General features: G+C 40.1%; 1 protein-coding gene across 2 annotated transcripts in view; it reads left to right on the top strand.

The window, feature by feature from the left end:
* Nucleotides 1-25,513, top strand: part of ASCC3 (activating signal cointegrator 1 complex subunit 3) — a 362,371-nt gene that overhangs the window by 95,705 nt on the left and 241,153 nt on the right. For both annotated transcript variants that reach the window (XM_053266329.1, XM_053258340.1), the window contains exon 11: nucleotides 7,210-7,374. In XM_053266329.1, the coding sequence (XP_053122304.1) occupies nucleotides 7,210-7,374 (165 nt within the window). The remainder of the gene's footprint in view (nucleotides 1-7,209; nucleotides 7,375-25,513) is intronic.

Genomic DNA, 25,513 nt, shown 5'->3' with positions numbered 1-25,513 from the left:
AACCATGTAAAGCTGTGGAATATTCCTAGGGGAATTGACATCCCAGAACATCTAATTGTTCTCATGAGAAACCTATACACAGGACAGGAAGCCACAATCCAGACAAAACATGATGAAACAGACCGGTTCCAGATAGGCAAAGGAGTAAGACAAGGTTGTATACTTTCTCCTCCTTTATTCAATTTATATGCTGAACATATACTGAGACAAGTTGGATTGGAAGAAGATGGAGTGTGGTTTTAAAGTTGGAGGAAGAAACATCAATGACTTGCGCTACGCTGATGACATCATTCAGCTGAGAATACAGATGATCTGCAAGCTCTAGTAATGAAAGTCAAGGAGCACAGTGAAAAAATGGGACTACGATTAAATGTAAAGAAGACTAAAGTTATGACAACGGGTACAGCAACCAGCCTCAGAATTGATAATGAAGACATTGAAGTGGTGGATAGCTTCTGCCTTTTAGGATCGACCGTCAACAATAAAGGATCCAGCAGTCAAGAAATATGCCACAGACTAGCACTTGGTAGGGTAGCAATGAAGGCCTTGGAAAGGATATTTAGTTGCTATGACATGTCTGTTCCTATAAAGATTAGAATAGTTCAGACTATGGTTTTTCCCATGACACTCGATGGATGCAAAAGCTGGATTTTGAAGAAGCAAGATAGAAAAAGTATTGACGCGTTTGAACTTTGGTTCTGGAAAAGACTTTTTGAGTCTTCTCAAAAAGAATGTGGACAACCAGGAAAACAAAAAGATGGATCATAAAACGAATCTATCCAGAATTTTCACTCGATGCGCAAATGACCAGGCTCAAACTATGGGCACCCATATGCGAAGACCCAGCTCCCTCGAGAAGTCCATAATGCTGGGAAAAGTTGAATGAAAGAGAAAATGAGGACAACCAGCAGCAAGGTGGATGGACTCGATTATGACAGCAATGAATTCACCACTGAGAGATCTTTAAAGGCCAAGTTGAAGACAGGTAATCCTGGAGAGAATCTATCTATGTAGTCTCTAAGAGCTGACACTGACTTGACAGCACTTAGTCAGTCAGTCAGTCAAAGAGTGCTGGTCCAACTACAGATCCCTGGGGCACCCCACTTCTCACTTCTCTCCATTGTGAAAACTGTCCATTTATTCCTACCCTCTGTTTCCTTTCTTCCAACCAGTCACCAGTCCACACATGACCCTGTCCCTTATCCCATGAGTGCTAAGTTTATTCAAGAGTCTTTGATGGAGGACTTTGTCAAAAGCTTTGTGCAATTCCAAGTACATGATAGCAACTGAATCGCCTTTATCTACATGCCTACTGACTCTCTCAAAGAACTCCAAGTGGTTAGTGAGGCAAGACTTGCCCTTGCAGAAGCCATGCTGGTTCTCCTTCAGCAAAGTCTGTTCACCTATATGCTTAAAAATCTTGTCTTTAAGTATTGTTTCAATCAGTTTATCCAGCACAGACATTAAACTAACTGACCTATAATTTCCCAGATGCCTTTTTAAAAATGGCATTACATTAGCTACTTTACAGTCCTCTGGTACAGAGCCTGATTGTAGGGACGAATTATATATTTTTGCTAGGAGCTCAGCAATTTTACATTTGAATTCTTTCAGAACTTTTGGGTGGATGCTATCGGGCCCTGGCAATCTGTTAACCTTCAAAGTTTCAAAACAGTCCCATTCTCTCTTATCATCTCAGATTGGCACAGCTCTTCAGCCTGCAAGCCTGAAGAGAAGCTCAGTACAGGCACTGATATATGCTCAGTATCCTCTGCTGTGAAAACAGATGCAAAGAACTCATTCAGCTTCTCTGCAATCTCCTCCCCAGGAATCCCTTTCATGCTGTCTGTGGTTCATGCAGATGCAGTTGTATATCCCCATCTGCACTGCAGTGCTTGCCTAGTTCATATTGAACCTAGCTAAAAATTAAGAAAAAAACTGGATGGATGTGGCTGGAGATGTATTCCCATCTTGGATCAATTGTTAGGTGTGCTCCTTGCTTGTAGTTGGTTTGGGATGATGATTTTGTCTCCAAAATGTTTGTGACAGTTATAGTATTCTTTCTAAGAGTGAACTAATAGTCCTGTGCCGATCAACTGTGCTATGATATTTCTTTATACTTCAGAATATCCCAGTTATATGTATTTTTAAAAGTATTTATAAATCACCACTACCAAATTAGGATAAAAACCTAATCTCCTTGTAAGGACAAAATGTGCTTATTGAGTGCCAAGAGCTATGCAAGAAGGGCTGCTGAGAGTTGGTTGGAAATTATACAAGATTATAAATGCCTATACAGCTAAAGTGAGAGTTTAAAAATAGTTCTATTGGTCATTGGTCAAACCCAAACCATCTGTCCAGCCCATTTGAAATTTGGCGCAAAGCAAGTAGGAGATGCGCACCATCACTTGTCCAAATTTGGTATACAAATCTATTGAGGAATGAGAGAAAGAGAGCCTTTTCACTATTGACCCCTGAATAGGAGATTTTCACAATTTGGCAACTTTGCGGGGGGGTAACTAAGTTACTTTTCTTCTTTTGTGTTCTTCTCCTTAAACTGTGTCCAGAAACCCGTCAGCAGTGGAATGCTTTGAAAGGGAAAAATGAGTGTTACTTAAGTCCTCACTATATCAGTCCTCACTATAATAAGGAAATTGTTGAGGTACACATCCAGCATATGGCAGAAGGGAGATGTGATGCCGGAGGGAGGGAGAAGTATTGGTGCCAGTGACTTCCATGGTCTGAAATGAATTGCAGGACAATGATTCTGTACAAGCACTCAGACTCCTGTATAATTAACAAGTCTTTCTTTGCCTTTTATGGGCTCCTTCCTCTGCTTTCTACTCCCCCTCATGAAGGAAAGACCTTCCATATTTGGATGCAGCCCTTGTTCTGCTTGGCTTCTCTCTTATACCAGTAAGTCTTGTGAAGCCTAGCAGACATTAGCCAAATCAGAATATGTGCTTTCTTTTCTCCCTCTCCCAGCAAACCATGGAAGTATGGTTTGCTCAGCAAAGCACGGAAGTAGTATAGAGAAGTAAGTCTATTCTGTTTAGTGACCTTTACTTTGAGTAAAATAATGTAGGCCAAGAGCTTTATATTTCCTTTGTTCCTGCCTCTTCTCTTCCTCCCCCTCCCCATTCACCCTTAAGCAAAACAAGGAAGAAAGTAGTGAGAAGTTTGTATTGATTTCACTGGGATTGTTTTATTGACATGTCTTTTGCTTTTTGTATAAAGGAAATATTTTGAGTGCAGAAGAATAATTGGAGGGAGACAGTTCGGCAACAGAGAAGATGACCTCTCCTGTGTGACAGCCCTTCAGATATTTGAAGATGGCTTTTCTATCTCTCCTTAGTCTTCTCTGTTCCAAGCTAGCATACCTTTAATCATTATAATATCCTTTAACCATTCCTATAGAACTTGGTTCTTCTGCATGGTCTCTGTGTAGTCACATTTAATGTCTCACCTGAGAAGTACCCTCATTCAAAATCTTCTAGAGTTTTCCTCAGAGCATTTTGGCATCCCCCCTTCCTTTGGTTTTTCAGGTTAATATTGGGTTAGAGATCTATGCTTCTAGGCAGAATTCCAACAGGTGTAACTTCCCCAGTTACTTGCTAGAGATGCACCTTGTGAATGTCTGTCTTATGGATTTCTCTACAAGGCACAGTGCTGCTTGTAAGTTCATGCAACTTTCTAAAAAAAATCCATGAAAAGCATTTTTTGTATGCTAGCATCTTTCATAGAAAAACATTTTATTGTATGACAAAATGTTTTGCTGTTTTTCTGATTTTTGACTCAATTAATGAAGCACTGGTGCAGTCTGACCTCTGTTCATTTAAAAGGTATTTGTGTTGGACTCATATTTAAATTCAAGACTGGAGATGGCACAACAGCTGTGTTAAATGTTCACTGAGTTCACCCTGTCTTCAGTATAACAATCTACAGAATTCCAGATTTAATTCATGTCATTTATTTAGAGTGCCATCAGCAACTTTTTAATTACAATATTCAGCCATAAAAGAGCACTATACTTAACACAGAATGTGTCTAAACAATTTGAAAACCAAGGGGAAAAGACATGCATCTGTTTATATTTTAAATTGTGACAGCATGACTATGACACAAGGAGGAGTGTGATCACAGCAGTACCAGTTTAGCTTTGGCAAATTAGCTAAGTAGCTTGCATTTGTAGCATTTCACACCTTTAAATTCTTAATATGCATTGCTAAATATATTTCATCACAGTTTGCTAATTAATGTTCTATGGAAATTACAGCTGTTAATTTGTGTGGTTGACATGGCTCATTTCAAAGTTGTAATAAGTTGCATCTGTAATGGTGCGGCGACAGTTTATAAATTCTGCTGTACATGCACTGCTTAGACTTGCAGTGGGTTCATTTAAAGATCAGAACACATCCACTAAAAGAAGAAGGGGCCCCTTGAGCACATTTGGACTATTGGCTCTGAGGGCTTCTTTTGCCTCATTGTATAGGATGTTATGGATCCTTGAGCTTACGTCTGTGCCTGGTGTTGTCTGCATTATAGTGGGAGGGAATATATCTGTACTTATTTTCTAAATATCGGATGCGTTGCATCTATAAACAATGTGTAAAGGTAGGCTGTGATATATGACCAAGATCTCAGCCTTCATATGTTTGGGGTAGTGGGTATGAATGCAAGGGTCAGAAATCTTGTGTTTAATGCCACCCTGTGCAAATTTATAGGTGAATATTGAAACATCTGAGGAGGGCTCGATTAAGATATTTTCTAAATGACTCTTGTAAAACATACTTTGTCCTCTACCATATATTCCATTGAGTTGAGCCTAAGTACGTAAAACAGAATGTAAGGCTGCTCTTTTTATAAAAATCACACTGAATTGATTATTTAGCCAGTGTGAATTATGTTCATGTGTGTCAAAGAGTTCCATTCTTAATCAGCTATTAATGAATAGAAATCTGATTATATTTCCACAAACAAACCCCAAGTTAAGCGAAAAGCTGCCTGAATGTTTAGAATCTAAACATGCAGCTTTTGTAAAGTACTGAATTTTGATTAAAATTGTTCGCATCATTCTGTTTACAAGGTAGTTCTTGAATTTGGAGTTATACAGTAAGCTCTATTTTAATGGATATTAGTTGCATTTTCCATTTACCGAAAGAGGAAGGTAATGTTTTCGCATGTCCTTGAAACCTCAGATTTATTGCTTCCAGGGCAGTGATTTATCACTTCTACTATAGGGATGCAAATATACAATAAATAACATCTCTTAAATCTCAGCAGTGTGCCAGGCAATAAACACCTAGGAAGATACTCTGAATTTCTGGTGGATGAGATTAAATTCCATAGGGTTAATATAGAAAGGTTGGCATTTTTAAAAGTGGTCACTATCAGCCTTTTTGCACGTGATTATGCACATGGGCCAAGAAATATCCAGTAGTGGTCACTTCCTGATTGAGTGCTGAAGGATTGATGATCTTGCTATTTAGGGACTTGGAAAGTCATATCTTGTATGTAGCCTTGGCTGCTGGATGCTCTGCAGGGAGGTACAAAGTCACTTAACATAAGAAGAGCCCTACTGGATCAGAAAGATGACTGTCTAGCTGAGCAACCTTACTTACCATCTTCTTATGGTCAAGCAGATGCTTTTAGGAACCCCACAAGCAGCAAATGGAAGGCAAAAAGCTCTCTCCTGCTGTTGCTTGCCAGCAAAGGATATTCAGAGGCATATTGTCTCTGAATTTGGAGGTAGCTTATTGTGATCAGTAGCCATTGATAAATTCATAGAGGATATGATCTGTATAAGTCCCCTTAAAACATCTAGGCTAGTTGCTGTCACCATATTTTGTAGTACTGAATTTCATAATTGACTACTTTTTGAATGTGCAGTTTGAAGTGCTTCCTTTTGTCTATCCTGCACATCCTATTTCATTGAATGGTCCCAGATTCTAGTGTAAAGGAAGAGATCTGTCCCCCTTTTCCCACATCATATGTACTTTAGTGTCCTGCCTCCCCAAATCCCTTTTGTAAACTAAAAAAGTCAAATGTTTTAGCCTTTCCTTGTAGGGAAAGTTCTCCAGCCTCTAATACTGTCTCTTGCCATTTCAAATCTACAATATTGTTACTGAGATATAGTAACCAGAATTCTACATATTATTCCAAATGTGACTGTGCCATAGGTTCGTATAAGGGGGTGGAAATATCTGCAGTTTTATTTTTGCTCTTCTTCCTAATTGCTGCCATTGCTAGCTTTGGAACATGCTGAAATAAGAGCCTCCCCATCTCTTACAACTTTTTTAAAAAAGGCACTCAAGTCACATTTGTTCATCCAGGCTTTTAATTAGATGCTGTTTTAATAGTTTGATGGTTTTTAATAGTTTTAACATATTAAATTTTAAATTGTTATGATGTTTAACCTTTTTACTTGTTTTTATTGTTTTGTTTTAAACCGCTCAGAGACTTGTGTTTTGGGCAGTATACAAATATGTTAAATAAAATAAATAATAAAATAAAAATAATTATCCCTAGCATGGAAAATGATGTTTTCACAGCTGTCACACAGTGGGTTAATTTTTTCATTAAGCTATTCACCACAATCCCAAGTGCTCTTCCCTTTGTTATCAGCAGCTCAGTTGCCATCACATTTTGCTGTGTGAAATTAGGAACAAATTTGCTCCTATGTACATCACTTTACACTTAGATGGGACATTTGTTCACAATTCACCCATTGGTTGTTATGTTATGGCTGATCAGATTTGTGTCTGATTAGATCTGACACAAGATCTGGCATGCGAGAAGCTTCAGGTGCACAATGGTGCTTCAGATACTGATGGTGCTGAAATAAGACATAGCTCATAGACCAGGGCTTCTTAACCTTGGACCCTCAGATGTTGTTGGACTACAAATCCCAGACTCCCAGCCACAAAGGCCATGTCTGGGGATTCTGGGTGTTGTAGTCCAACAATATCTGGGGGCCCAAGGTTAAGAAACCCTGTCATAGACAAATACTATACAACACTAGAATGAAAGTGAACTTGCCAACTGAAAGATTTCAGAGAGGCAGGTTTAACTCTCATGCCTTCAATTTGTGATAAATGATACTTAATATAAGGCTCTAGTCCATCATATAAATGCTAAGTATTTTAATATATTTTTTTTGGAAAATGATACAACCACAAGTCTTGACTCTTTCTTTCTTAATCTTGTCAGATGCTTGTGACTACTCCAGAAAAGTGGGATGTAGTGACCAGGAAGAGTGTTGGAGATGTAGCCCTCTCCCAACTTGTGAAGCTTCTTATCCTTGATGAAGTACACCTGCTGCATGAAGACAGAGGACCTGTGCTAGAAAGTTTAGTGGCTCGTACCTTGCGCCAGGTATGTACAAAGCCCTTTTTGGAGCAAATGCATTAAGAAACAATAATAGAGTTTCCAGAGAGAAATCAGTTTAATTCCTTCATTGTGCCTGTGGTGCTTCCAAATCAACTAATTGTCAATAAAGGCTGCCAGAATAAGTTAACATGCTTTTTAACTGTCTTTTGTAAGGGGGGATTGATGAAGGGGATCTACCATGCTTTATGAATGGAAAAGAATGCAAAAGTATTATGGCTTTTGACTAATAATCTAATTAAAGTCACTTTGTATATCATATGAATTTGATCATATTGAGTGGTGATGAGGATGAATGCTGTCTTTATTTTTTTGCTTTGATTAGAAATGATAGAAGATTGTGAAGTTGCTCAAAACTGGCAATAGTGTCAAGTTTTCTCTTTACTCTGGCTTTTTCTTTAAGCTGCACTATTTGTGTTAATTTAAATACGTTGAAGACCTCTTAAACATGGCATTTACACTGGAGAGTGAAAGATTACATTTTATAAAAACAGACTTGTCATGCAGTACTACTACTGTTATTTATATACTGCTTTTCAATGACATTTCCAATGCAGTTTACATAGATAGATAGATAAAGATGGTTCCCTGTCCCCAAAAGGCTCACAATCTTAAAAAAAGAAAAGAAACATATGACAGACACCAGCAACAGCCACTGGAGGGATGCTTTGCTGGGGAAGGATTGAGAGCCAGTTGCTTTCCCCCTGTTCAATAAGAGAATAATCATTTTGAAAGGTGCCTCTTTACTCAGTTAGCAGGAGTAACATGCAGTAGTGTGTAGATCCAAATCCTTTCCCTTTTTGACATAAATAAGAAATAATTCTGAAATGTGGCATGCAATTTCTGGACCACCTAAAATAACATTTCCAGGAACAATTTTTGTGTCCCTTGGTAAATCCTTTTGACAATCTGAACTAGCTACTTGATTCCCATTTTGGAATTATAAAAATAGAAGTGGGCATTTCTGCAGTACAAGGCAGGAACCTCAAAGTGTATGTGTAATTTTAGATCCAAAACATGCAACCATAGTAAGTCATGAGAAAAGAATTTGGATTTACTGTTCAGAACAAACTGGGATTTCCATGTAAATAAAGCAGAGTGCCCTCAGATTTGAGTATATCTTGTGTGCTGAACACTAAATATTCTCTTAATTTACCTTTTCTTAATCTGTGTCCAAAATGGTATATTGTAGGGATGTGCAAAATGTTTCAAGCTAGAAACAGGCTGTTACAATTATTTCAAACTTGAAATGGAACACCTTTTAAATAAAGGGCCTGTTTCGAGCTTGTAACAGAATGACCCCATTTCAGTTACAACATTTTGAGTGTTTTGAGCGACATTTTGGAGGCCTGTTTTTCCTTAGTTTTATGGCACTGGCTTCCGATTTGTTTGCCATCTCCTTGCTTCTTGGTTGATTTGTCATATAAATCAAGTGTTGTCATGGGAAACTGTGCCCCCATTGGCTGAGAGGGAGGGAGGGGGGAACAATTCTGGAGGGAAATTCAAATTCCAAATGGATTTAAAGGGCCTGGGAGGCAGAGAGGGAGCGCCCCTATACTGTGTCTCTCTTGAAGAAGAGAAGGAAGAAAGGTTTGATTTTGTAATTTTCTTTTCTCAGCACTGAGTATAATATGCTGTTCTATTGCTGCAATAACTATCTGGTTTTGCTGGATGTCAGATTGAGAAAGGCAGAACTTGAGTGCCTGCTTTCCTTGTGTTGTGGTTTGTTTTGTTTGTCAGATAGTGTTGTGGTTAGAAATAGTGGCAGAAGTGTAAGTGTGTGTTTGTGTGTCTGTGATATTTCTTGATGATTGCTATGATGAGCTCCATGTCTGCCCTTGAGACTAATTTGTGTGTATATGCTCTGCAATCTGCATTGCAAGGTACACTAAGTCAAAATACGGCTGAAGTTGCTATAGTTGAGCATATGGTTATGATTGCTGCTAAGTAAGGGTGCTGCTGTGACAGTTGTTGCTATGTTAGGAAATAACGTAAGGAATCATAATTGCGTGTGAGAGAGGAACTTGTGCCAGTGATGTTACTGCAGTGCAGGCACTGTGGCTGTCAGTGGTTTCTAAGTCAGTGATCCTTTTTTGGCCATCCTTGGTCTGTGTGTTTGGCAAAATGTAGTATTCTGTGTTGGGAGGGGCTGTTTCCCCCTATTCTGCAGTGTTTTTCAAGGCAGGATTGTAAAATGTGTGTACTCTGCTTGTTCTGTCTATAGGGAACAATGGGGAACTTACAACACCCCATTGTTTGCCATGGGTAGCTCCAAGGGACACCAAAGTGGGTTGTGTGGTAGGGCATGATGGGTGCTACCCAGGGCCAGCTCTGGGGGATCTGGTGCCCTGATGCAACATTCTTTTGAGCGCCCCCCTTAGTTATAGTAAAAAATAAAAAATTGAAATAAATACAATTAGTGTGTATTCAAAATTTAATACACATGATTTTACTTAATTATGTACAGAACATTGTATATAATATAGAAGGGAGTGGAGGAGGGGGGACTTTCCCTTTTACCTCTAGCACAACGTGAGAAGATCAAAAACATTAAAAAGCTTCACAATAAAAACAGAGCCGCAACTAGAGAGAATTACAGACAAAACCCATAACTAACAGCCTTCTACATGTTTAAAAGCAGCAAAATTGGGAATCTGTGAGCGAGTGAGTTGAGGCATTTATTTATTTATTTATTTATTTATTTATTTATTTATTTATTTTTACATTTATATCCCACTCTTCCTCCAAGGAGCCCAGAGCGTTGTACTACATACTTAAGTTTCTTTTTTCACAACAACCCTGTGAAGTAGGTTAGGCTGAGAGAGAAGTGACTGGCCCAGAGTGACCCAGCTAGTATCATGGCTGAATGGGGATTTGAACTCGGTTCTCCCTGGTTCTAGTGCAGCACTCTAACCATTACACCATGCTGGCTTTTTGTTGTTGTTACGGCTGTTTTTTGTTGTTGTTGTTACCAAACATCTGACACCCAACTTTAAGAAACTTTGCTATAATTTCAGCTCAAAAATACAAGTCAAGCTCTTTAATCTTTTAATTAACAAATTAAGGAGGAGGGCGAGAAGCTGCCATGTCTCTTGCCAGTGCTGAAGATATCTGGCAACACATGTGTGCTCTTAACCACAGATTCTTGGCATGAGAATAGGGGTGTTCATGAATAGCCAGATGCCCTGTTCTCATCTTTGAGACATTGGCATATATGATGTTCTAATGAAAGATCAGAAACTTGGACAATCCAGCACATCAGTTTGACAAAATGAGTAGTTCATCAAGAAGATTCATAAGTATCAGAGTTCTGCATTCTCATCATTTTAAATTTGGAGATCTCTGAAACCTAGGCTGCTGACCACTATAAGCAATTTTATTTTTCCATAGTGGGTTCAACCAGCATAACAACAGAGTGAACATTTTTGCACTGAAATATTATGCACACTTTCCTGGGAGTAAGCACCACTGACGAGTGGGAAACATAAATATACACAGGATTCCTCAGTTCTAGTTCTAGCCAAACTAATCTTAATATATTTTTAAAATTATTTCTTTTTATTTTTATTTACATTTTTATATCCCGCTCTTCCTCCAAGGAGGAGGAACTCACATCAAATGAAAAGCTCCAGATCCAGGTCATTACTATTGTATCCTCTCCACTGGCACAACAGCACAGAGAGGCCATCCCCGACAGGCTGAAGAAGAGGAAATGCGGGAGACTCTCCTCTGAAGCTGCTGCTACTGCCTACAATGGATGGGAGTGGGGGAGTCTTCCTCCTCATTCGTTTTACCTTTTCACCTCTTTCCCCCACCCCATGTAAAGATATAGGTTTAAAAATACTTACTATTCAAAACGTGCACCCCTGGGAAGGTTTGAGCTGGTTGGGCAACTTCCTCTGTAAGACCGTCTTCTCCATCCCGTTCAAGCCTCCCAGGCAGCCCAAACGGTGTGAGTGTGACAATCTAAGTGTGACTCATCGTGGTCCCTGTCCCTGTCCCTGTCTAGGCAGCCAAAAAAGGCCAGTAAAAGGTGTGTGAGGGTCGGGATATGGGAGGAGAGCAAACTCTCTTAGATTCTCCTCCTTTTTCTTCCTTTTCCTGTGCTCCCCCCAGGCCCCTGCCCCCACTCCTCCTCCAGTATTATCGCAATTCGCAATGCAACTTACACAAGAGGTACAGTCCCTAGTCCTGCCTGCCTGACTCGCTGTCTCTTCTCATGCCTGCATCCCACACGCCAGCTGCACATGCAGTTGGGGACTCGGGAGCCATACTGTGCTTGCGCTTGCGTAACTCGCTCATGTGGGAGTGATTAGGGCATTTTATCTTGTGAGTGAGCTGAGCAAAATATCTGTTTGTGAAATGTTGTCAAGTCAAGGGCATCATTGGCTCGATGCCTCCTGCAGACTGCGCCTCGATGTGGCACATCTTCTGCTTACTGGGAAGAGTTGGCCCTGGTGCTACCTACTTCCAAACAACAAAAGAAATGGGCAAGCAGATTTTTAACTTTCTCCCCAAACCAATTTTAACTTTCTCCCCAAACCACCATAGGTTGAATCATATGCACAATCTATCCAATTTTGTGCGTATACCTAGTATAGCAGCATCAGGCCTGCTAGACCTACTACTACAAATATTTACACACGTGGACAGATTTGATGGTACCCTTACAGCGCATTGAAAAAGTGTTTTATGCCTCCTGAAAAGCGATTAAATGAAAAGCAATTGTCCCATGTATACCTGCATGCCTTTGATATGTCATAGAGTAAAGTAAAGCAAGTGTGAAAAGAGATAAAGTATTGCTTATCCTACAAAGATATTCTAAAGTGGCCTGGACACATTTGTTGGTACCCCTAGAAAAGATAATAAATAATTGTATTAGAGTGATGTTTCAAATTACCTTTTTTCTATAATGAGTATCGCACATGTCTCCAATCGTGCAATCAGTCATTCAGCCTATTGAAATGGAGAAAAGTAGTCACTCTGCTGTTTGGTATCATCGTGTGTCCCACAATGAACATAGACAAGAGAAAGCAAAGGAGAGAGTTGTCTGAGGAGGTTAGAAAGAAAATTATAGACAAGCATGTTAAAGGCTAAGGCTATAAGACCATCTCCAAACAGTTTGATGTTCCCATGACAACAGTTGCAAATATCATTAAGAAGTTCAAGGTCCATGGGACTGTAGCCAACCTCCCTGGACACGGCCACAAGAGGAAAATCGACCCCAGAATGGGCAGAAGGATAGTGAGCATGGTAGACAAAAAGCCAAAGACAACTTCCAAAGAGATACAAGCTGGACTCCAAGGTCAAAGTCCATCAGTTTCTGATCTCACCATACGTCGCTTTTTGAGTGACAGTGGGCTCAATGGAAGAAGACCCAGGAGGACTTCACTGCTGAAAGAAAAATATTAAAAAGCCAGACTGGAATTTGCTCAAATGCATATTGAAAAGCCGCAATGCTTCTGGGAGAATGTCCTTTGGACAGATGAGACAAAACTGGAGCTTTTTGGCAAGTCACATCAGCTCTATGTCCACAGGTGAAAAAATGAAGCTTTACCTACTGTGAAACATGGAGGAGGCTCGGTTATGTTTTGGGGCTGCTTTGCGGCATCTGGCATGGGGTGCCTTGAGTCTGTGCAGGGAACAATGAAATCTCAAGACTATCAAGACATTCTGGAGCGAAATGTACTGCCCAGTGTCAGAAAGCTCTGTCTCAGTCACAGGTCATGGATCCTCTAACAGGATAATGACCCAAAACACACAGCTAAAAGCACCCAAGAATGGCTAAGGACAAAACACTGGACTATTCTGAAGTGGCCTTCTATGAGCCCTTATTTGAATCCTATCAAACATCTATGGAAAGAACTGAAACATACAGTCTGGAGAAGGCACCCTTCAAACCTGACACAGCTGGAGCAGTTTGCTCAGGAAGAGTGGGCCAAACATTGAGAGCTACAGGAATCACTTGTTTGCAGTGATTGTCTCTAAAGGTTGTGCAGCAAAATATTAGGTTAATATTTTTGTCCATGCCATTTTCATTTGTGTTATTATTTGAAATATTCTGTTGCATCAAAACTCTAAAGCAAAGTCTGATTTTTGTTCAATGCAGAATAAACAAAGATGGGTGCCAATTACGTTTGTCAGTTTCAAGTTATTTCAGAGACAATTGTGGGTTCTTCTTTTTTGTGGAGGGGTACCAACACATTTGTCCACGTGTGTATATACTGGTTTTCAACAAAGGTTCTCAAAGCAGTTCATGCAGAAAAATAAGTAAGCTGGTTCCCTGTCCCCAAAGGGCTTACAATCTAAAAAGAAACATAAGGTAGGTACCAGCAACAGCCACTGAAGGAATTCTGTGCTGGAGATTGATATGGCTAGTTGCTGCCCTTCTGCTAAATATGAAAATAACTACTTTGAAAGGTGCCTCTTTGCTTAGTTCGCTTGGGCAAGGTCCTTCTCAAGTAATAGGACCCATTTAATATGCAATTTCAGTGAGTTGGAATGTGAAATGGAATGTTTTTCCAAGTATTCCTGGAAAATGTATTCCCAGTATATAGAGCTTTCAGAATTTTTCAAAATAGGCTAAAAGATTGTCATTACACATTAGACACAATGTAAGAGAGAAAATAAGTTGAGGGAACTATTACCAAAATAAAGCTAACTAAAATGGTGTTAATTTGAGCAGTAGTAGATAATCCTAATTAAAAGGTTGAAAGAACAGTTTGTTCAAATATTGGAAGGGCTGCTTTGCTATACAGTTTTCAAGAGATGCACTGTGAGTTAGAGAAATGGGTGGGATGGGATAGCAAAGCCCACTGCCGAGTCTGTTCTCATTTCCGTTTCTGGGGTTTGTGTGTCAGATAGCACATTCAAAAACGGCTTCCTAAAGCTCAGGTTTTAGTCCATTTCAGCCCAAGGACCGAGTTATAAATAGCACGCAGGCCAAAAGCTTTGTATTGAAATTGCTGATCTTACCTTAACTAAAAGAGTGTGAAAGCACGAATGCACATTATGCACTTTGTGAATTTTAAAGGTTGCTTTTACAAGTTATTTAAATTGAAATGACAAAAATTTTTAGTGGAAAAAGGCTTTGAGCTTTGCTCGTATATTGAGGATACAACATCAAAAGCCTTCTCGGGAACTAATTTGCAGCTTTGATGTTAAAAGTTGTGCATTCCTGAAAATAACACAATGTAATACAAAAATGCTTAAACCTTTAAAATAAAATAGATCCAGACATACAGCTCAGTAATATCCACTTACCAATTTAGCACAGTGGGATTTTTTGTTGGTTTTTCCCCCCTCCTTTAAGAAATATTGCCAAGTCTCTGGTCATCATTTTGTTGGTGCATTGATGGCTGCCTTCTGATGTGGAGAATTCTGAAATAAGTGATAGAAGATTTGTATCTGATCTGTCAGGGGAAAATCTTGCATCACCTGTTGGATTTTCAAGCAGCAGAATCTGCTCCCTCTTCTCAGCATCACTCTGGGAGTTCTATTCAGTTAGTTTTGCAGTGCTGAAAAGAGAAGAGAATGTATGTATATTTTAAAAGGTTTTGCCGGTTTATTTAAAAAGACTTCTGCATGAAGGCTCTTGGTTTCATCATAACTGCAATACAATAGGCAGATTCTTTAGTTTCCATAAAGAAATTGGTATCCAGTCTTCTCATTCTGATTAGCACAGCTACAGAAAGCTCACATGATTTTCTTGTGGCCAGAGGCATTGCTGATGCCAAGCATTGCCTGTTGGCCTGTTGTCTGCTGCAAGGTTGTAAGGGCATCCACCTAGTGACTAGAGGAGCCTGGCCTCCTAGTCAACATATGTTAGAGCTGTGTAAGTGCAGCCCTGAAATCGTCTGGAGATCATGCTGGGCTCTCTTTGGGCTGGGTAATTCTGGTGACTAAATGCTGCCAAGCTGGAGCTTTATCTATCGTGCCCCACTGCCATGAGACAGACCCAGTGGATATTGCTCATCCTTTAGGGTACTCCTCTGAGGATGTCTTCAGGATGCTGTGGGTGAGATTCGACACCCAGCCCCTCAAGAGGCTACGCCATCCTTTTCAACTATGCATAATAGTTCAGGCTCAGGTGCACATTCCCACTTCCAAGAGACTGAAGCATGAAGAAATACAGTTGAAACTGAGCAGATTATCTGAGCACATGCTTCAGGAAACCACAAGCAATCCTTATTATGACAGATGTGAGCCCCCTTTTCATCCAGGATGGGCATATTCAAGCTGGAGTTTAGGATAATCATGCCAGGCTACAGTCTAATTGGACTGAATCTTTGTGGTTCCAGGAGATTGTAAACAGTTCGAAAATGCAGTGGTAATTAAAGCCAGCCATAAAAGGGTGCAGTAGTGGGTGGGGGTGGGGTGGGGTGAGGCTAGTTTACACAGAAGTTGTGGGGAGAGAGTATACACCAGCCGGTGGCATGCTTCTGATCTCTTAACTAGGGTTATGAGATTAAGAATGTTTTCTCTGCACTGGGCCAGTGTATGAGAATATGATTGCAGACTCCCATGGAGTCTACATATTATGCTTCAAAGGTTCTTTTAATAAGTGTGGGGTGGGGATATGAAAGACTAGTAGGTGAGACCCTTTGTTGACCGGGCAAAGTCATTTTGTGTAGCTTACACTTACAGTAAAGTTCAAGAAATTAAATATATGTAATAGAGTTTTTTAGTAATGTGCTTGCAAAAGGGAAGTAAAAACAGGTTGAAATTTTTAGGATTTCAACTTCAAACATTACTCATTTTACAATAATTGCCACATATAGTAAATTTGAATCATAATGAATTTGAATCTAAGAAATATCTTCTGCTTCTCTTGGGCATGATGTCATGTTTGAATTATTGATCTGATTATTGAGTGCTAATCTGTTGAGAACAATAACACTTTAAAATATTCAGAATTTCTTCTAAAAATAAGATACTTTTAGTCTTGACCTGTTTTTACTGGACTTTATTTAGTCTTAAGTCTGATTCAGATTAAACCTATTACAGTTTGAGACCAGAAAAGAAACAGAAACAAGGGGGGTGGGATTGCAGAGTTGTAGAAAAACGAATTCAGCTTACATCACATCTATCTACAATATTATAGATACGCTAAATCAGTACTCAGAAACCATCAGTTCCCCATGGTATCAAATTACAGATTTAACCATCCTAATGGAGCAGGCCCTGGAGCAAAAGTTTGCAACATTAAGAGTAATGTGTAAACCGCCCTGAGCCATTTTTGGAAGGGCAGTATAGAAATTGAATTGATGATGATGATGATGATGTTGGAGTCTGAAAGTAGAAAGGTATAAATAGTCAAGTATTATTCCTATATTTAGTGCCTTTTGTTCTTAGATATAGTGCCTTTATTAATTTATGCTTATGTCAGGAAATACATTGAGAGTGTTACACTTGTATTCAGGTGGCGTCATTTCAGATTCCCACATGAAGATGCAAGTCAAGCGAATCTACCTCATAGGGCTAAGACCAGTTGTACTATTGCAAATAATTCAGGGAAGGGAGGGAGACAAAAGCATCAGATACTACCTTCTAGTGGACTTTGCTTGTTTTGTTTAAAGTGTGTGGTCACATTTAAATTGGTCACGTTGTTGTTGTTGTTGTTGTTGTTGTTGTTAATTCGATTTCTATACCGCCCTTCCAAAAATGGCTCAGGGCGGTTTACACAGAGAAATAACAAACAAATAAGATGGAACTCTGCCCCCAAAGGGCTCACATTCTAAAAATAAACATAAGATAGACACCAGCAACAGTCACTGGAAGTACTGTGCTGGGAGTGGATAGGACCAGTTATTCTCCCCCCCGTTAAATAACGAGAATCACCACGGCAAAAGGTGCCTCTTTGCCCAGTTAGCAGGGGTTAGACTGTGTCCAACGTGGATTGCTGCTTTGGGGGCTCAAGCTGAAAAGCAACATATAAATATAATTAAAATAGTTTGTGGTCTCCTATTTAAGTATGTACTACTATTGCTCTGTTGCACTGCTTCTCTTTTTGACTTGTCCCTCATCCTGGTTCAGTTATTCGTTTGAAGTATGTATGCAATTTTCTTTCTTGAGAAATTGTGGGCTTGGGAAATTGCAAGGCATGTGTCGACAGGTAGTCTGCAGTTGTCACAGAAAGTTAGTGTTGTATTTGAGTTCTTCACCCTAAGGAAAATAGAAGTGGAAGGGTGACAGAAACAGGGCATGCAGTTAATTTAGGAGCGAATCATGCAAAATTTGCTCTCTTAAGAAATCCTTATGCTTCCATCTTTTGTGATGTAATTACCTTTGATTCATCCCTCCCTTCTGATGTTTATCTTATTACCCCACTATTGGGCAGTAATGCAGGTTTATATGAGTGTGGAAGGTTCATTTTAAGGAAGCTTGGGCGACTGAGACTAGCTCTCAAGTTGTTCTGAGGTCACATTTCTGTTGTGTCTGCCATTTTCACTGAAGATGAAAGGAGGGAAAGTGCTCTGACTGATAACTGACTGATGAGATTTCTGCTTCATCTGATACTAAAGTACATGGACAGCATCCGACCTTCAGCAGATTGGTGCTCTGTCAGCAGAAGCTCCTTCCATACACAGAAGGAACAGTGGGCTCATGCAAAGGGTCCTTGTGTGGCCACAGTGTTCCTCCTGTGAATGGAAGAAGCTTCTGTTGTAGGCCTACTCTGCTAAAGATCTAGATGCCACCCATCAGATCTTGAACTATGTCCTTGAAGCTTGAGAAGTTTAAACTGCTTTGTGCTTAAATTGGTCTTTAATGCAAATATTAAACCTTTTGTTGATACTATGTGCATTTGGATTTTATTTTGTGTTCTGTCCTGCATTAACGTTTACATGTGCAACGCATATCATGGGATTTAATTTGCATTATTAGTTGTCAGGTGTGAAAACAATCTCAGAAAAATTATATGGATGTTTAATCACTGAATAATAATTCAGAATAAACAGGCTTTAACATTGTGTATAATCTGCTGTTTTGTTTCAGTTTTTTTGTTGCTTGACTTAAGAGTACTGTTAATGGAGACTGTACTTTAAACACAGGGTACATTTGTGCCAGAATAATAACATTACTCAGTTGGGTAGTTGCCTAGTAACAAATGCATTTTGTTCTGAATAGTTAAGCTTGTCACTTTGCATAGGTTCTGTGCTAATTATGCTTTTTGGGGTGCCTTTCCATTTTTATACTTAATATATGTGTAAATAATTGAACGCTAAAGATTTGAGTCTTGATGGTAAGAAATGACTACCTGAATAATCTCATGGAAGTCTGTGTGCTGGTGTTCTCATACATATTCTCAGATGCTGTCCCTGACTTTCACTGCATTGTCAAGTAGAGCTATTAAACAGGCATCTACTGGTCTACTGCAAAGAATCTTTCTGCTTCAAGATAGTGCACCAGAGTCCCTTAAATCTGCCAGCTATGCAGATAGCCTTAGATTCACTTCCAGTTTGAAAAATCTCACACTGAATCTGCATTCGCTTTCTGAGGGGTGGTGAATCTCCCATGTATCCTTGCAAATCACCTTTCTGGGGAAGGTGATTTGAAAGGTGGAAAAAACCACCTTTCTGGCTTTTTCTTGGGGGGAAAGCAGTGTGTTAGCACATACTGTGTTTTTCTCACCTCTCCGCAGCTAATAGCACCCTCCCAGTGTTGCTTTACTGTGGAGAAGCTGCAGTGAGGGCTTGGAAAACCCAATTTGAGCACTCAAATGTAGTGCAGGTCTGAGTCAGTGTTCTCTCTAATTTTTTTCATCTGTGTGCAGAATCAGTTTTGTTCTGGGCAGCAGTATCAAGGCAGTGTGCGCACACGTGCATTCAGATTGGGGCCTTCTTGATTCAACCTGAGCAGGATCTAAAATTAACTGAGTGGACATCAAAAAGCACGTGAGTGCACAAACATGTGCACGCCTTAGAGGGAACACTGGTCTGAGTGTGTACTGTTATTCATCCAGTTTCTGTGTGCCCTCAATTTCATTTAACTTGCTTATCATATCAAACAGTAAGTAGAAAATAAATACCTCCTTTTTAATTTGGATGAGTTGAATGTCTGGGCCAGTGCTCCTTCTTAAATGCACTGTAGGAAAATGACTAAAACCAGCTTCAGTGGTCCAAAATCCAGCAACTTCATAGCCCTAATTTTAGAAAGTGAAATTTTGTTGTGCACACTGATTTCAGATAATTTCTGAAGGCAGGTGGGGTTGGGGGAGGTATTATTTAGGTGTTTACTATATTGGTTATACAGTAATCCAAAAATAGTTGGATTAGTTTGATTTTGTAGTGATAGGATATGGATCATCACCATCATCATCGTATTTGTAATTTCAGCATATAACTGAGTCACTTGCAATAAAAGTTGCTGTTTTTCTTCACATACTTCCCCCAAAAGTGTCATCTTGGAGCTAAAAGCTATTGGCCATAGTTTCAAAACTATTTTGCTATTGTAGATGTTTTTGTACAATGTGGTTGTGTAGGTGTGTTTGTTTTGTGTTTTCATTTTAGTTACCAGTTGTATAGATATTTCCTGCAATTAGCAAGTATAATACTGATTGTGCATTCTAGGATCTGTTCCTTTAAAAAATGATTTAACACTATTTTTGTACCAATAAAGAGAAAATAACCTGTTTGTGTTGTTAGTTGCATCTTGGAATGTGCTCTCCAGAATGCTTGCATTTCCCCAAAACACCACAATAAAATCAGCATGGCTGCCAATAATAATCGTACATGGTTATGTACGATTTGTACATATAATCATACATATATTTCATTGTGTAGGTTATTAAATATCACTGAAATTGAACTTCATGGAAGTGCTTGCATTTTGAACTGATCATTAATACCTTTCTCAGTTTTTTGAAACCTTGTAGTTTATAAGCATAGGTTATAAACACATTAGCAGTTCATAATATGGGAACTACCTGTATCTGATCTCCACCCCCCCCCCCGCCGCCCATAACTTTTTGTAGTAAGAGTACCTCTCTGGAAAAGTACTCGGGTCAGTACCCTAAAAACTGCCTATCTCCTTTCTTTTTTTATGCACTAGTTTCAGTAATTGCAGAAATTATATGGTATCCACATTTCCTCAGAGTTGCCTGTCAATTAGACACCCCTATAAATCATGACAGGATTACTCTTTGACTCAAATCCGTTTCAGTGTTACCATCCTAATGTGGAACATTTTGCCTTCAGACAACTTGTTGTACAAATTAAATTGCTCTTTAAAAAAAAGAAATCAAAAGCAAGTCTTATCCGTGTTGAATGTTTAAGGCAGAACTGCTCCCATGAGGCTATATCCAACTAGGTTTCTTGAAGCAATTCTTTGTCTTGGTGTCAGAGTGTTAGCAAGAGTCCATAGAATCACTATGGTGCTCAGATTAATATCTAATGGCCCTGATGAAAAACACTTTTACCCTGCTTCATCAAGACAGTGCGGTTAGTTCCTTCTGACATCAGCTTTGCTTCTTTATCTGTCCCTGAGAACATTATTCTTCAACAGTTTGAAGGCTTTGCTATGGAGAGTGTGTGTGTGTATGTCTATCTATCTATCTATCTATCTATCTGTCTATCTATCTATCTATCTATCTATCTATCTATCTATCTATCTGCCCTCCAGCAATAACTGGTAAAGTGTAGATTTGTAGCAAACGAGTGGGATCAAAATACAAATATGTACACACATCTCAATTACTCGTCAGCAGAGATACAGAGAAATATGGAAAACATCAGTTGCTTTATAGTGCTTAACAGGAGTACAGTAGTGTGTAGATTTGTAGCCATCACGGCAGGATGTACAAGTTAAAAGTAAAGCACAGACCAGTTGTTAACAGACCAGTTACAAAAAGCTGTAACTCTTCTGTGGAGAGTAAATGCATTCTGAAGTCACCAGGGCAACTCTTTCTGCCTGATTGTTTCAAAAATGAATACTACTAATTAAAAATAACAAGAAAGAACACTGAGGCAGAGTGGGACAGTGGTTAGTGTGCTGGACTAGACTGGGAAAATCGAAGTTCAAATTCCCATTCAGCCATGAAACTCATTGGGTGACTTTGGCATAGTCACATATCTCTCAGCATAACCTTCTTCATAGGGTTGTTGGGAGGATACATGTAACCACGTGCACCACCCTGGGTTTCTTGGAGGAAGCTCAGGCTATTCATGTAAAAGTAAATAAATCTCTACAAGCCACAGATAAAGCAGAGACCAGCGACAAAAGTGGAGAACAAATGCAAGGGAAACTGCCTGCCTATTTAAAGAATGCATACATAAATAATAGAAAAATCACAAATTTTCAGTGATGCTTGCAGCAGCTATGAACCATCTCCTGTAACTTAGAGGACACCATGGGAAGCAAAGATGCATGGGGACACCCTCTCCCTACTCCATGCCTGCTGACCAGCTGGGTGCCCCTCTACCCACCTTGGGTTCCCACCACTTAGCCTGGGTGTCCATCCTAGCAAGCAACAAATGTGTGTTTTGTTTTGTTTTTTAAAAATAGAGATCACTTTCTTAGTCTTTGCCCAATAAACACAACCCGCAGTGGACATATTAATGTTACAGATATTGGCCACAATCCCCAGAAAAATTTGGTTAGCTTTCTGCATAGCAAGATTTTTAAAATTACTTTCCTTTCAACATAATCCATTCCTTATTTATACAACATGGAAGGCCACTTCTACAATTCTTTGAACAGCAGTTCGGATTCAGAAATCCATGCATATGTCCTAACAGAACTTTTCAGATCTAATTTAGATCTAAACAGATCTAAATGTTTTGATCTTTTGTGCCCCATTTGTGGGGACTGTTTTACCCATGCTGATTGGTTTTCTGGCACTGGCTTCTGATTTGGCTTGCGATCTCCTTGGTTTGTTTTTTTATACAAATCAAGTTTAGTCATGGGCAGCCCATTGGCGAGGAGGAGGGGGAACACAAAAGGAGGGAATTTCAAAATGTATTCAAAGGGGCTGGGAGGGAGAGGAAGCCTCTCTTGAAGAAGAGGTTCTTATACTGTACTGTGCCTCTCTTGAAGAAGAGGATAAATCAGGAGAGGGGGGAAGTAAGGTTTGGTTTTGTGGTTTTCTTTAGGGATGTGCACAGAACCAGTGATTGCTAGTTTGACGGTGGTGGGCAGGGGGGTTAGCTTTAAGGACTGTGGAGGATGCTCTCCCCCCCACACACACACTTCTTCCACTGGCACTGTGTACAAAATTGGTGCCGCGGGATGGCAGTGTACCTCCTTGCCGCCCCAGTGTGAGTCAGACCAGAAGTGAATGGAAGTGCCTGGAGTGCACTTCACAATGTGCACGTGCATGTTGCACTCACTTGCACGTCACAACATGTGCACGTGCACTGAGTACTTTCAGCCCGACGTGCACCGGGCAGCAAGGAGGTATGCAAGGACCGATTTTGCATATAGCGCTGGTGGGGGAAATTCAGTATGGGGGTAAGAGCAACCTCCCCATTCCTTAAAACTATTTCCCCCACCATTGAACCGGCCGAATCACCAGACTTTCTAACTGATTTGGAGATCTGTAAAAGAGCCTATGAACCAGTTCATTCACATCCCTGGTTTTCTTTTCTCAGCACTGAATATAATATGCTGTGCTATTGCTGCTATAACTATGATTTGTTTTGTTTGTAAGATAGTGTTGTGACAAGAAATTGATAGTGGCAGAGGTGTGTGTGTGTTTCTTGGTTTTTGCTGTGATGAGCTCCATGTCTGGCCTTGAGATTAACTTGTTCTTCACTCATTGTTCTGGTCTGCTCTGCAATCTGTATTGCAAGGTGTACTGAGCTCCATGTCTGGCCTTGAGACTAACTTGTGCTTCACTCATAGGAACAGCCCTGCTGGATCAGGCCCAAGGCCCATCTAGTCCAGCATTCTGTTTCACACAGTGGCCCACCAGATGCCACTGGAAGCTTATAGGCAGGAGTTGAGGGCATGCCCTCTCTCCTGCTGTTACTCCCCTGCAACTGGAACTCAGAGGCATCCAGCCTTTGAAGCTGGAGGTGGCCTATAGCCCACCATCTAGTAGCCATTGATAGACCTCTCCTCCATAAAGTTATCCAAACCCCTCTTCAAGCCATCCAGGTTGTTGGTTGTCACCACATCCTGTGGCAGAAAATTCCACAAGTTGATGATGCATTGTATGAAAAAATACTTCAGTTTGGTCCTAAATTTCCCAGCAATCAATTTCATGGGATGACCCCTGGTTCTACTGTTATGGGAGAGGGAGAAGAATTTCTCTCTCACTCCACTTTCTCCACACCATGCATGATTTTATAGACCTCTATCATATCTCCCCACAGTCGTCTTTTTTCTAAACTAAATAGCCCCAGGTGTTGTAGCCTTGCCTCATAAGAAAGGTGCTCCAGGCCCCTGATCATCTTGGTTGCCCTCTTCTGCACCTTTTCCAGTACTACAATGTCCTTTTTTGGATGTGGTGACCAGAATTGTACTCAGTACTCCAGGTGTGGCTGCACCATAGTTTTGTATAAGGGCGTTATAATATTAGCCATTTTATTTTCAGTTCCCTTCCTAATGATCCCTAGCATGGAATTGGCCTTTTTCACAGCTGCTTCACATTGAGGACACTTTCAACGAGCTGTCCACCATGACCCCAAGATCCCTCTCCTGTTCAGTCACTGACAGCTCAGATCCCATCAGCGTATTCTTGAAGTTGGAGTTTTTCGTCCCAATGTGCATCACCTTACACTTGCCAATATTGAACCGCATTTGCCATTTTGTCGCCCACTCCCCCAGTTTGGAGAGATCCTTTTGGAGCTCCTCACAATCCATTTTGGATTTCACTACCCGAAAGAGCTTAGTATCATCTGCAAATTTGGCCACCTCGCTGCTTACCCCTACTTCTAGATCATTTATGAACAAATTAAAAAGCACAGGTCCCAGTACAGATCCCTGGGGGACCCCACTTCTTACTTCCCTCCATTGTGAAAACTCTCCATTTATCCCTGCACTCTGTTTCCTATCTTTAAACCAGTTAGCAATCCAGACATGTACTTGTCCCCTTATCCCATGACAGCTAAGTTTCCTCAGGAGTCTTTGATGAGGAACTTTGTCAAAAGCTTTTTGACAAAGTTATATGGGTATATAACTTTGGGTATATACGGGTATATAACCAGGTATACTATGTGAGCTGGATCACCTTGATCCACATACTTGTTGACACTCTCAAAGAACTCCCAAAGGTTGGTGAGGCAAGATTTCCCTTTGCAGAAGCCATGCTGGTTCACTCCCAGCAGGGCCTGTTCTATGTGCTTTAAAATTTTATCCTTGAGGATGCTTTCCATCAATTTGCCTGGAACAGATGTTAAGCTAACCGGCCTGTAATTCCCCAGATTGCCCCTGGATCCCTTTTTGAAAATCATTGTTACATTTGCTACTCTCCAGTCCTCTGGTACAGAGCCTGATTGCAGGGATAAGTTATATATTTTAGCAAGTTGGTTGGCAATTTCACATTTGAGTTCTTTGAGGACTCTTGGATGGATTGCAAAGTGTACTCAGTCAAAATGTGGCTGAAGTTGCTCTAGTTCAGCTCAAGCTATTCTACCTGCTGCTAAGTGTGCTGCGGTGGCAGTTGTTGCAATGCAAGGTAGTAAGGAGTCATAAATGTGTATGAGAGAACAACTTGTGCCAATTATGTTACTGTAGTGCAAGCATTGTGGCTGGCAGTAGATTCTGGGTCAGTGATTTTTGGCCAATTTTGGAATGTGTTTGAAATGTATGTTCTCTCTTTTACTGTGTGGTTCTGCAGTGTTGTTCAAGGCAGGGTTTCAAAATGCATTACAAATTGCAATGCAAAATGTGTGTGCACTGCACTCTATGAGTGCAGATTGTTCCAGCCATAGGGAACAATGGGGAAACTCGATACACACCATTATTTCCCATGGGTAATTCCTAGGGTCACCAAAGTTGGTTGTGTGGTAGGGCATAATGGGTGCTATCCCCTTATCACAAAATAAATGGGCAAGTGGGTAATTTTTAACTTTTTTTTAACATTTTCCCCAATCCCCCATAGGTAGCACCCATCATGTTCTACTACTCCGCCAATGTTCTCTCTAATTTTTTTTCATTTGTGTGCAGAAAGAGTTTTGTTCTGAGC

Source organism: Hemicordylus capensis, chromosome 1 (genome assembly GCF_027244095.1).
Source record: "Hemicordylus capensis ecotype Gifberg chromosome 1, rHemCap1.1.pri, whole genome shotgun sequence".
NCBI classification, from domain to species: domain Eukaryota; kingdom Metazoa; phylum Chordata; class Lepidosauria; order Squamata; family Cordylidae; genus Hemicordylus; species Hemicordylus capensis.
Note: the sequence above shows the minus strand (reverse complement) of the source record. Positions and strands in the feature narration are given on the sequence as shown.